We start from the raw sequence: 13707 nt of genomic DNA, 5'->3' as shown, positions 1-13707 counted from the left end.
TAAATCTAATGAAACCATTCCAGACTGGTTATAATCACCCCCTTGTCCCAGGAGAGGTGTCCTACCTTCTACTGAAATATTGTCAGAAAGTCTGGTTTTAGCAAAACTGGTTTGTTCAGGAACACTCAGGGGAGCAGGACGTACAGTGATGTAACGCTGCTGCCTCTTGCAGGCTGTTAGAACAGTGCAGTTAAATAAAGCTCATGCCTTTGTGTCTGCTTGTGGCAGCAGGACACTAGTTTTAACTTGCTGAATTCTTTCACTTCAAATATATGTTAAGTTATTTCCCCATGCAGATTTTTACTCCCTGCTCTTCATTTGTGTTCCGTTTACGCTACAGTTGTGCTATTAGCTTTTAGGCATGCTAGTTTAACTGTAAATTACATCTCACACTGCATGAAATAGAAGGGGGAATTGCATTAATTTAGCCAGTGCTACATTTCAGTAAACCTACTCTTCAAGACATTATCATATGTAACAAGATTGATCCCACTGAGTTAATATTTGAGATGCACAAGGTCAAGCATGTCTTATTTTTGCTTCAAGGTCGTGTCTGATAGTCAGTTTTAGTGCTCCTAGCACCCATCCATCTAAATAATCTCCATGCTTGCCTAATTAGATAAAATGCACTTTAGTGCTGTGCCATGGAGGAGAGTGTACAGGTAACCATACAGAAATTTTTCAGGCTCTTACATAATGCAGTGTATTCATACAATGCTTCTCAACCAGTACTTTTCTGAACAGAAACTTACAATGGAATGTATAATGTATTAATAGTAAACTTAAATGCCTCTCTACATAGCTTTACTTTCAGCCATCTGCTAAGCTCTATTTTTTCTGAAGTTTTCCCCAAGTTGTGTTGCTAAGATATAAAGCTTAGTAAGATTTTGATTATTTGACAAAGCTACTTTTTTTTTTAAAATATTTAACCTACAGTAGCAGTGAGAAAACAGCAAAGCCATTAACAATTATTTTTACTTTCAACCTGTGATGCAGAACTACAATTAATGGGATGAGGAAGTGCTTTCTTGTGCATTTGGAGGCAGATCTTGGCCTCTCAGGGATGCAGTCCACTCAGCCCAGAAGGGAATCTTGAGGAGGCAGTTGTTGGAGACCTTTATGCCTCTCTGATCTTAGTACTGAAGTTCCAGAATACTTTCTTAAAACAAGGTAGGACACAAGATAGTTAACTTGTGTCAGGTTTATTACAGAGGTAGCTGGAGATCTTACAGGAAATCAGAGATCATCTAGTGTTATCTGGTATCACTTCTGTATCTCCTTCCAGAGAACTCCACAGAGGTGGAACATCCTTCCTTGGGCCTGTTTCAAACTGGAAATGGAAGCAAGCTTTGGTATAATCTTAGGAGACCTGTCTGCCAAAGAAATGTGTTCTCGGCGCTTGTTCACAGGAGTCTGAGCTTGTTCTCAGCAATCTGGCCAATTGCCCACTCAAGCTGTTGCTTGTGTGTCAGCTGGCTGGCTTTTATTAGCAAACACTCGTGGGTGTGGGTCCAAAAACAAGCCTAAATTTTAAAGTGGATTTATATTGAAGTCCTACAAATTTAGACGTCAGGCTCAGAATAACTTTTCACATATGAGCTTTCTGCTAAAATATTTACACCATCTCTAAAAGCCTATTTATTACATAGTGCCACTTTGTAATACATAAAGGGTTGCTTGTAGAACATGCCTAGAATAGAAAAAGCAAAGATCCATATATTTTATGTTTGTACTACTGACTTGCTCTATATTGCATATGTATATAAGCAGTCAAAAAAAAGGGCTGGTCTTATGAATATATTTGTTTAATTCAGAGCCTGCTTAAAAGGAATTAAAAAGAAAGGTGGGGGGGAAGCACAGCTGTTCAGACATTATTTGCTTTTTGTAAGATACAGCACTACAGAAAGCCTGAAGTGATGTTCTATTGAAAAAAATTTCTGTTGGTTCATTGGAGGGAGTAACTGAATTCCTCTCTTTATTAACCTCAAAATGCACGAGGCACACAGAGGAGATACAGATGGCCTAAAGTGCAACTCTTGTCACTCGTGATGGCCGTTCTTGCATCCCGTGAATAAAGGCCCACAAATGTGGAAAGAGCTGCTATATAATTTCTGGAATAACTGTCTTTGGAAAGAGCCTCTTCTAGTGATGTTACCTCCCAAGGCAATTAGAACTCCTCAATATCTGAAGTATGCTCTTCTCCAAAGATGCTGCTACAGTCCAGACAACTGTGGCTCTCCAGAGCAGGTTTGGGTTAAACAGCTAAAATGGTAGTTGTCCTCCTTCACAGTTTACTGATGTAAAATGAACAATCCCAAACAATTTTCTCCCTATCCTAGATTAGGAAGTTAAATACAGTTACTGGGCATGTCAGAAAGGTATGGTTTCCTCAGTTCTGCTTTCTGATGGAACACTCGAGTTAAGAAAGCTGGAAAGTGAAATACAGAAAGGTTTAAAGGTTTTTTTTTTCACTTTTCTTTACCCCTTTTTTTTTTTGTTTACTCTGATCTGAACAGTCTCAAGCTCAGTAATAAATGTAACCTGAAAGCTCTTGGAAAAAAGTATATATTTTTCTCCTGGAAGTGAAACTTTGACTTGTAAAATAACGTCTCTCAAAGAAGGATGTTCATAAGTAATTTAACTTGTGTGTTTCATTAGTATGCCACCAATAGGATAAAATTTAATGTGAATACTAGTAAATGAGAATTGGTTGCACACATGCCTTTATTTGGTAAATATATATTCTGCTCAAGAAAACAAACTTCTACTCAAACCAAACAAAGTCTGTATTTAGAATTTGTGTGGCCTGCATTTTTGTAGTGGGCATAGGTCTAGCAGTTGTATTTTCTTCTTTTCCAGGCTTTGCAAGTGCCAGACTATAAATAGGCTCAGGAACTTGGTGCAGTGCTTACCGTGGAGGTGAGTCAGGGTACATCACATTCACCTGAGAAAGTGTATCCAGATAGGAACCGAAATCAAAAGCTGGGGGAAACTCTTCCATGCAGGTGGATCTCAGTTCTCCAAAAGAGCCACCATAAGAGAAGCCATCTGGAGCTGGAAAACAAGCAATTAATACTTGCTGCTCTTTTCTTCCATGGTGGATTCTCTCAGACAATATCCCTGTTTCTAACACTGTCATAAACCAGAAAAATAAAACCTATCTGAGGCAGAAAAATAACTGGTATTCTGGAACAATCAGGCTTCACAGGACACTTCTGTTCCTTTAAGAGCAAGTTAGCATCATCTGTAGATGAGCTGTGGTGTTTCAGGCTGTGGTATAGAAAACATATATTTAGTGCTGCCTTACAAGATGCAGGTGTCTAAAGCTTTTCTTGTGCCTCAGAGGCTGAAAAGTCAGTTCTGCTGCATGCAGCTTCAAACACCAGCAGGATTGCTGAAGTTCCCAGGAGCTGCATGCATTGAAACTTTGTCAATTCTGTGAAGGTTTTTAAAAGGAGGCTTAGGTGTTTGTAGGTATGCGTCTTGAGAAAGTGCCTTCTCAATAAAAACACTCAAAAAAATGGGAAAAACTGGAAAATAGAGAAAATCACTCTTCTGCCTGCTCCAGGGCTTTAATGCCTTCATGCACAAGCTCCACAAACATAAAGTAGTTAGTGCTATTTTCTGTCTTAGAAGACAGGTAGCTAAAGCTCAATATTCTGGGGTAGACTTCCTTAAGAATGTCCTGAATTGTGGAAATACAGTAATCTCTGCTCCCCTGCCCCCTGCAGTTGTCTTCCACAAAAAGGGATCCTTTCTTTTTCACTTAATGCAATACAACAGTACCTGCAGAGAAGGGCCAGCTTCTAAGGTGACTTCGAAATACTGTCTCTTTCAACAGAGGGTAAAGGGCGGGACTGACTTGAACTGCTTGTTCCTCCTCCTGGCAATTTGCACCTCTGCCAGTGTATTCTCAAGGAATTTACCAGGACTAGTCCAGTCTCTCATGCACTGTCATTTCTTCTTGCTTGCCAAGTGAAAGAAGCCCACTTCACAGTACCACTTCACAGCTGGCCCCACGCTGGCCAGCGGAAGCAGGAGGAGATACCAGAACGGCGTGTGCTAATGCAAAATTTGCACTTGAGTAGACTGGCACAATTTAGTTTAACATTATTCTTTTGAATTTCACTGAAAATATCACCATGCTTCTCTTTTTCCATTTCTCTAGTGCTGTTATTTCTAACAGTTTTCAAACTGTCCCCTTATGTTTTTGCTGGGCTTCAGGGTTTTTAAAGGAGCTGCAATTAACATACAGTAAATTTAGATGTAGTAATTGAATTTTAATGGTCAGTATTTTGTCATGGCAAAAAATTGCTGTTCATGGATAAAATAGTAACTCCAGTTTGGCTCTAACTATTTCATCCCAAATTTAGCTGCTGAAAAGTAGAAAAAAATAGATGCCACAGTAATGGTAGACATTAGTTTTCTGGAGTTTTTTTTCCCCCTTTTCCCTATGTATGTTACCACATGAGTTTGCATTTCACTTCTCTTGGAGTCTAAAATTTATTTCCAGAACATAGATGTCATTCACTTATCTGGATAAATGTTTCTGGAAAAGCCAAAAATAATGATTGTAGCCTCAGGTGGACAAACTGATTCTAGGAAACATGTTTTATTTGGATCCAAAAATTCCTGGTTCAAATAATTAAATGAAGGCCACTGACTTCAGTGGATACTTAATTTACATTAGTGAAATCAAGAGTTGAGTCAATACATTTTCATGTGACTCACTATTGTTATCTTTTCTATATAAAGAAAAAAACCTCAAGAACATGCAAAGAACTCTACTCTCACAAACTGCAGATATAGCAGCCTAACCACAAACAGTGGATAGCAAACCAGTCTCTTTAATGATGATGACAGTTATAATGACATTTTGATGCCCTGTTGTTCTGCTTGTATCTAGTTACTTCTTTTCTGACCACAAGAGTTAGTAATTGCCCAGTCATCATTGCAGGTTGGTGCACACTGCAGAAGTGAACACTTTCCTGGCTCTCCAACAAAGAGAAATTGCATTATATGTTATACTAAGGCTACAATGGGATACAAAAATAAACTAGCAAGAGGCTAGCAATGGAAAAGAAATCTCATACAATATCAAGGGAAAGTGAGCTGTTGAAGAAATGCTTTTGGCATTGGCCTCGTTTATGTTAACCATTAACTACAGAGCTTGTGCTATGTGAATTCATGTGAATCCAGTGCCAGCACAAAGATGCTATTAAATTACAAAGCTGTCTGTGACCTACTTATCAATTTTTTTTTTTTTAATCTCTTGCATAGTGGCCAGATGCTTTTTGTTGCCCATAGCACCAGATATTAATAAAGTTAAGCATTATTTTGCTACAACTAGCTGTCTCACCATAAACAGCATCTCTCCTCAGCTGTGGGTGTCTCAACCGACCGTCCTTTCGCAGACTGCCAACGACGATTGTAACACAGGACAGAAACAGCACAAGTCCAATCACCACTCCAGCCACCAGAAGGGGTGAAACAAGTAAACTGGTATCATTTCCATTTTCACCATAGCTGGGGAACTCGCTGGTTGGGCTGCTCTGGTTCAAGTGAACTTCTGTACAGCAAAGAGAGAAAGAACATGTCAGTTGTGAAAAGAGACATTCACAAAGTGTAAACAATGTACAGATACCAAAACTAGGCACTTCAAACCCCTAAGGGACAGCCTGAGACAGATCCATTGTATAAGTTCATACTTGTATAGACAACCTATTTATTAGACTGATATCTGGAGCTGTTAGTAACTGGCAAATCATCTCCCTGTTATCAGGGGATATCCTGCTGGTTTCAGTGATTTATGCTGCATAATTTTGAATACTTACTTCTGGAAAGATTCTTTGTATTGTGAATTGATTGATGCTGAAAGTCTTTCAGTGCCCAAGGACGAATGTGAAAATTCAAAAATTTAAATTCCAAGTGGAATAGAGAAATTGTGTGTTACTAGGTGTGAAAAGACTCCAGGGTTTTGCAGAGAAAGTTTTGGGCAAGGGTGAAACAGAGGAGCATGCTTCTGTAGTATAGGGCAAGTTTTAATTTGTGAGCTGAGTCAGCATCCCAAGAAACTGATTTGGAGCAGAGGTGGGGAGAGACTCTTATGAGGCACTGAATGTTCATTGAAGACATGGCTTTTTATTAGGCAGAAGCTCAGGCAATAGACCAAAGTGGTCCTCTTGGTCTTAACATCTAATAAATTGTTAAAATACAAAACCATCACAATGAGTGCTTAAGTTTGTTTGTTTTTAATGAATAAATTATAATTTATTGTCCTTTGGGCTCCCCTGTATGTAACAGTAATCCAGTGATGGTGCCAAACCTGTGCTTTAATCCAGGCTTTCCTAGTGCTCGATCTGGCTTTGTGCCTGGCAGAGAGGTTGGGTTTGGTGCAGTCTCTCATTTCATTCTCCCTAGCTTGGCCTGATACTGCATGAGGAAGAAGCTGTGTGGGCAGGCAGACCTCACCTTACAACAGTGTGGAAGTGTTAGGGTGTAGTAGGTACACCCTGAGCTTCAGCAGATGACCGCAGACTGAGCCGAGCTCTCTGGCCTGTGTGCCCTTGTTCGAGGCAAGCAGTTCCACACAGCAGCATTGCTGCTCATGCTTCTACCCCACTTTAATTTTTCAGTTGCAAGGCACTCATCTTTTTTATGGCAAAAACAATAACTGCTTTCCTCTGTTAAAAAAAAATAATCTCTAGATGTATTAAGCTCAATAATAAATCTACTTAAGGGAGAAAAATGGAAAAATGCAGGAATAACCCAAACTGTGAAAAGTCTGAATAACTCCAAATCAAATACCCTTTTGAGACATGCTAAACAGAGTATCAAAAGTTAAACAGTAAGTTTGCTTTAAAGGATCAACTGGTGGCATACAATAATGCATTTAAATTAATTGCACAAAGATGTATTTATGGGGGATTGAACTGCCGATGGAGGGGATGTTAGAAATTATCCTTTTTGGATTTGTTATTTTGGCAGATAAAATTCCTGCTTAAGTGAAAGGCTTTGTATGTTTAATTGTGGGCAAAAGTTTGGGCATGCAGTAAAGGTAAGCAAATTTGGGCGTAGGTCTTGAAAACAATTTGCAATAAGTACCGACTTTCCTATCCTTAATCCACACTTTATTTAAAAAAAAGACCAAACCAAACAAACAACCCCTCACTCCCTACCCCCCCCCAATCAAATCTCCCATTAGCTGCTCAGAATCAAACTATGTACCAAGTAAACCAGAATTTTATTGATGCAAGAAATTATTGGAGGTGCATATATACCAAGACTAGCTTTCGAATATGCACAGACATATTTTTATATCTGGCTATATGCCAGTTGAACAGACAAACGATTTGTTTCATACAGAAACTAAGGTTAATAAAATTTTGCTCTTTTGAATGCTCAGTGAATATGTGCTTTTGGAAGTGCAAAAGCTTTTTATATGGATAGATGTTAGCTGAGAGTTTTCAGCGATGTTTTCCACACTCTTTTACTTTGGGATATACCACTTCAGAGTCTTGCAGTCACAATAAGCTTAGAAAGAAGATGGTGGCTTTGAGCCAATGCATATTATCACAGGCTAATGTTTGACATTGAGAGAACTGACTAGAAACATAAAAAACCTGGGGAATTAGCATGTAGTAGGGCTTTTGTTAATTTTTTTAGGAGTGCTTGACTGCTGGCTGAGAATCTTTATGAGCAATTAAGACAGACAGCCAAGAAATGTGCTGAGTTTTTACAAAGTGTTTTGTGCCAAAAGAGAAAACGGAATTTTCTGAAAATTAAACTGTTTCTGTAGCATTAAATCAAGCAAGTATGGAAAGCTGTCCTACTCCAGTGCTCTTAGTGCAAAGAGATTTCAGGTATGGGATATGGCTGAGGGGTAGACTCTGCTGATCTTATGGCCTTTGCACTAGAACTAAACTTCCTCAAAGGTTACAAAATTCTAATTGTGCTCCTCATTTGTGTATTTTTTCTTGAACTATCTCTGTTGGCAATGTGTCCAATAAGTGTGTACTCCTGCTGGCTTTCTATAGCCTTGTTTATTCAGATTTTTGCAAATTCTGTCTTTGAAAGATCACAGCAGTGCCAGTTAGTTTAAATCACAATTACAGGGAATTGACACCTCAGCTGAAAGTACTAGTAGATAATTTATGGTAGTTTTGGTTGACTTGCAAAGACAAAAGGGAAGAATCAACCTTGTTGCCATCTGTTGAGAACATAAGCCCGGGCATGTGAGGTTACTCTATGCACTGTCAGGTTTGTGGTCTTCAAATTGAAGTCAAATAGTACTGAAAATGGAGTTGGTGATGTCAAGTTCAGTGGGGGAAAAAAAAGGGGCCACAGTGAGTGCTTCTTGATCTTTTGCAAGCTGGACAACTTCTAAATAACTCTCTTAACAGGAAGGGACTGTCTAAAGAAAAAAAAAGAGTAGGCTAGATTTTTTTTTTTTTAAATTGTCTATGGAAGTCAGCTGGTATCTTGACACATTGACTATTTTGGAGATTCCTGTGGTGCCACCCAGTGTGAGCACTAATATTTGGTCCTGTTTTGCTTTATAGGAATTTAACAGGTTAGCAGTGACTTCAGATAGAAAGTATTTTCTCTTATACTCCCCACTTGTAGATAAGGTGTTATTTTTTATTTCAAGATAGCCCATTTATGTAGCACACTCTCGGGGCTTCCTTAGCTGTTCCAAATCTTGTCTATATTATCCCTTGTTTCTCACCATCATTAATCTTCCTCTTTTTTAATGCTTTTAGTCTAATTGAACCCAGTCTCTGGTAAAGACAAGATATATTGCAATATCGTTCTTATTAGAAGGAATGAGTAACATCCCTTAGCCTAACTCCTAAAAGAATATGCAGTTGATAAACTTCTCTCCTGGTATTATTTTCAATTTACCACCATGAATCTGGTCCTCCAGACTTCACAGACTGACTTAACTATGATGGGAGCTACTCAGGTGACAGCCACAGAATGAGACACTATGTTGACATAAATTCTCTAGTTTCACTTTCTTTTTGGCAAAAGATGTTTACATTACCTTTGGCAAAGCAACATCTTATAGATTTTCTCCTCTTATTCAAATACATCTTCTTTTGATAAACCATACATTTCTGTATATAAAAATAATCATGTTTTTTCATTCAGAACAGAAGTATCTGGAAATTTATGTAAAGCCCATAAATATAACAGCAATATCAGAGCGCTAACTTATTTTTGAGGTAACTTGTATATTTTCCATGAAACTGCAAATTGTGAACAACACATACATAAATATGAATACTTTGTATCTAATCCTTTATATATGAATTGTATTGGATGCACAAACTGTTGCCTTTATCCAGTGAAGGGAGTTGTGTGAGTAACTGGACACGGCACAAACGGACCATGGCTGTAACAGCCATGAACACACAGAGGGCATGTGGCTGAGAGAAAACTTCATTTAGAATGAGAGCACTGGTGGAAAATTGCTGACTATGTGTTCAGTGTTAGGCAATAAATTACCAATCTGCAATGTCCTTTAAATATCACGTTATTTTACCCAGTCAAAGTGACTCCTGTCAGAGTGAAATGTCTTGGTCTACAGATGTCATGGGAGCTTGGTTCATCCAAGACACAGCCCTTTATTGGGAGTGGCTTCTCTTTGCTGGCTTTTACCTGACATTTATGAAAATTACGTATCTCCATAGTGAAACAGTTGTGGAGTTTTTTTTTTTGTTGTTGTTGTTTGTTTTTTTTTGTGGAAGACACATAAGCTGTAGTGCAGCTGCAGTAGCCTCTGTAATTGATCGGGCTGTACTGGAAGGATTTTGAGTGCAGAATACTAGACCTCTTACATCCCTGCCAGCTGCAGTTAAGCCTTGCCTGAGGGGAGGATGGGTTTAGTGATTACTCTCTGAAGTAGAGCTGAAGCAGACTGACAAGACAATGTTGTACTATGTATACGCCCTGGTTTAGTGCAAGTTGCCTGGGGTTGATGCTCTAGCACCTCCTATTACCTTATATGCTACATTAACAAAGTGTACAGCACTGGAAATGAGTAGGATGAAACTCAGTATAAAATAGTGCATAGTATGCTTTGATTTTTAATCTCAACAAAGGGTCTCAAACATTGAAGCAATTTTAAGCATGTTTCTGATACCCTTATTTTTTTAACCCCTGGTTGGAGCAGTGTTGGAATATGCAGCCTCTTTAGCAACAGGAGACTGACAGATGGCAAGAAGGAATTGGGAGGTCCCAGTGAGGCACACAGATAAGATGGATTAGTGGATAACTAATATTATCTTAGTAATAACTATGATAAATTAGTGGAACTGATGACAATTTTGTTTATTCAGCCTTTATGAACCATTCCCAGTTAAAGATGACAGGCTGGCCAAGAGTGACCAATTGGATTTTGCATTTGGTGCTGTACTGTGAAATAACCCTCTGGCTGCAGCTGCCATCAGGCTGCTATCACGCTGCTTATTTCTCCAGCTCCTGGGCAGGTGTTCACAAAATGAGTGAGGTAGGTGCAGTACAAAAGCAAGCTGAAAAAGGTTTTGAGTCACAGATGCTGGCTTTGTACAGAGCATCCCTGTAGCAAGGGAGAGTGGTATTATTCAAGTCATTGAATGCAAAGGCCCTATAGGAGCTAAATCTTTTAGAAAGAAAAATAAAAGGGGGGGGAAATAAAGTCTGTTGGATTCAAAGCTATTCGATCTGGATCCTGAGGAAGGATGGAACCTCTTAAGCTTGACAAATGCCAGGATATGTGACCTTGGTTATGCCAGTATACAGCAGGAGTGGCTTCAGATTGAAATCTGGCCTGTTATTTGATTTACACTTCTACTTTGTTCATCTCTTATTTTTGTGCAGACAACCTGCCAGTTTTAAACAGAATGGCACTATAAATTTTTTTTTAACCTTTCGGTTCCTAGGTATAGAGAAAGCATTAAAAAATGTCAGTAATTCCATAAAAGGACAAGCTGGTGAGAACAGCTCAGCTCTGTCAAACATGATGTTGAAATCAGCACATTTTCCACTTTGGATGGATCTATGCTTTCTTCTGACTCCCTGGTTAAGAGCCACACTTAATGATAAAACTGGACCTGAATATCCTCTCCCACCCCCTTATAAAATAGAAGAAAATACTCTGCTTTTTTACCAATTCTGACCAGTTTGGATAGGGAAACTAGGTATGTTCTCCTCAAATAGCTTCGTACAGTCTACTTTTTGTCTTCTCCCAAGACTATGTTCTGTGCCCCTGGTGAAAGATTAATCTTGGCACACTTGCTGGTGAGCACTGCATCACATAAGACCTACAGCAGCTGTGATGGGAACTTAACAGGTTAGGAATAACCAGCCACCCAGAATGACTTTAAGTACAGGGAGTTTCTAGGCAGTGTTAAAGTATGGGAGATGGAAAACTGGTCACTGAAGAAAGGATTTTGTAGGTCTGGCTATGGCAATGGCTTGCGTCGAGTGTAATGAGTTCAGTGGCACTAACACAGAATTTGAAGGCATTGAATGTTTGGGGTCTTGCCCCCCAGGTAGCTCTGCAGCAGTGCAGACTGCCACGCTACAACCCAAACTCACACCGGTGGGTTTTGAACACCAAAGGAACAAAACCACTCAGCTCACTGGTTACATTCACTGAGCTGTGGGAACATCAGACTCTTCCTGTGTTCCAGAGAGAGACAGGACGCAGGGAAGAACTGCTTTATGTTTAATGTTCAAGCAGGGTTGAAGAGGAACTGCTGCTGCTGCTGCTAAGAGCAGGCAAGGCTATCGGTCCTTTTGCATCTATTGTCTTGTGGCAAAGCTGAGCAAATGAGTGGAAGACTAGAATAATCTGGGAAATGTCCTCTCTATAAATCAGATTTTCAAGAGCCATACAAACAGCACGGAATCATCAGTTCAGGAGGCCCAGCATACCTTGCTACCTACAGCCTGGGGCCAGTCACGTGTGGTCCTCCTGCTCTGTGTGATCTTCTGAGTTGCAGACGTAAAATTAAACTGCCTCTTAAGCTACAATTGCAATGAAATAATAACTGTATTGGGGATTGCTTCAAACTTCTGCCTTAATGTGGCTTGTGAAGGGCATCATATGGTGCACATATTCATAGCTTAAAGATTGGTTGATTGAGTTTAGCTCATGTATATTGCAGCTCAAACTTTCATCTACTGCTTTTGAGAGCCCATTAACTTGTGCTTGATGGTAGCTTATCTTCTGGAATGGAACTTAGTAGTTATTTGACAAAGCTGATGAATAAGTAAGTTTTTGCTGTCAGTTGCTGCAACTATGACATTTTAAAGAGTTCCCAAACCCAGATGATATTTGTTATTATTTTTAAATTGAGGTAAAACTCTTTCTATACAAATGGTTTATTAGTCTTGCCTGATTATTGCTGCTGTGGGAGATACTTCAGCATAATCCAAACACTTATCAATGCATTAACCAGGCAGGACCCATAAATTTAGATTGAGTTTCTCTGCAGCTCACATTGTCTTTTTGATATTTCTTACTGCATATATATGTTCTAATCACAATTAAAACTTTTCACTGATAAATAGTAAAAAATCAAAACCTTATTCAAACATGATACTGTGTGATAAGGGCATTTTAGTTTTATCTGATGCACTCAGCTTAAAGTGAATTTGGAGCATACTTACAGGTACAAAAGCTGCCCATGACCTTGAGAAGCTCATCCGAGGCAGAAAGAGTGGCCTTTCCTCTGAGATATCTAACTCTGCCTTTTTATCATGTCTGCTGGCTATCAGATAATGACTTTTCTCTTCTTGCATTGACATCCTTATTATAGAGCCAGAATGAGTCAGATTGGATCACCAGCAGCCTGCAAATTGAGAATGTCAGAAGCGAAGAGAATGTGGCTGCATAAGGGCTCAGAAAATAAATCTTTTCAGATGCTGTGGCTTTAGGGTATTATGTTGATGTCACAGCAGCATGTATAGGTGCCGTTTCAAATTAACAGGAAAAATCTTCCAATTTTCAGATCCATGGTCTATTTTATCAACATGATCAACACCACTGTCGTGAAACGATCACTATGGAAGTGTAATAGCCCACTTAGCAATGGACAATATATTTCTTCCCCTATTTTCTCATATACAAACAACTTTGAACGAAAACAATTTTATAAGCAGGACCCAAGCCTATTACTTTTTTTTTTTTTTTTCCCCCGCAGAAATGCTCTATTAGGGCTTGGAAGTACATATGATGACAGTCCTATTTTACCCATTACAGCAAAGTTACCTTCATAAGCTCAGATCTAACTTAAGTTGGCAGTAACTTGAATGGGGCAAAAGCAGTAATTTTTTTATTGTAAGAAGCTCAGATATTTTGGCAAATAAACGTCTCATATACAATTTGGAAAAACATGTAATAATATAATAATTTTATTCTTATTCTGAGAGGGAAAAAAATATATCTGACAAATAATTCTACTTTTTACCCCATCAGTCCATTTGCTTGAACTGTGATCTAGATGTCTCGTCTTCTCTTTAGGAGGTTGAGCTCTGCCTGAACTAAATGTGATGTGACCTAAAGTGACACAGACACAACCCCCCAAACCCCAAAACTTTTCATTAAAAAAGTTCCGTTCTTTACAAACTTTACTTTCTACCTCCACAGACAAAATGAGAAGGTAGTGATGAAATTCTAGCTCTAACAGTAACAACTGGTGAGCAGCTGACTTGTGT

At 39.0% G+C, this 13707-nt stretch overlaps 1 protein-coding gene across 1 annotated transcript in view; it reads right to left on the bottom strand.

Moving 5' to 3' along the window:
• Positions 1 to 2912: 2912 nt before the first annotated feature.
• The window catches only part of LOC103782438 (protein BEAN1-like), a gene marked incomplete at both ends in the record, with an annotated part of 31994 nt that continues 21199 nt past the window's right edge, over positions 2913 to 13707 (bottom strand). The window contains 2 exons of the mRNA XM_008950211.1: positions 2913 to 3054; positions 5360 to 5569. Coding sequence (XP_008948459.1) covers positions 2913 to 3054; positions 5360 to 5569 — 352 coding nt within the window. The remainder of the gene's footprint in view (positions 3055 to 5359; positions 5570 to 13707) is intronic.

The sequence above is a fragment of the Merops nubicus genome, unplaced genomic scaffold (genome assembly GCF_000691845.1).
Source record: "Merops nubicus isolate BGI_N331 unplaced genomic scaffold, ASM69184v1 Scaffold36440, whole genome shotgun sequence".
Taxonomy (NCBI): Eukaryota; Metazoa; Chordata; class Aves; order Coraciiformes; family Meropidae; genus Merops; species Merops nubicus.
Note: the sequence above shows the minus strand (reverse complement) of the source record. Positions and strands in the feature narration are given on the sequence as shown.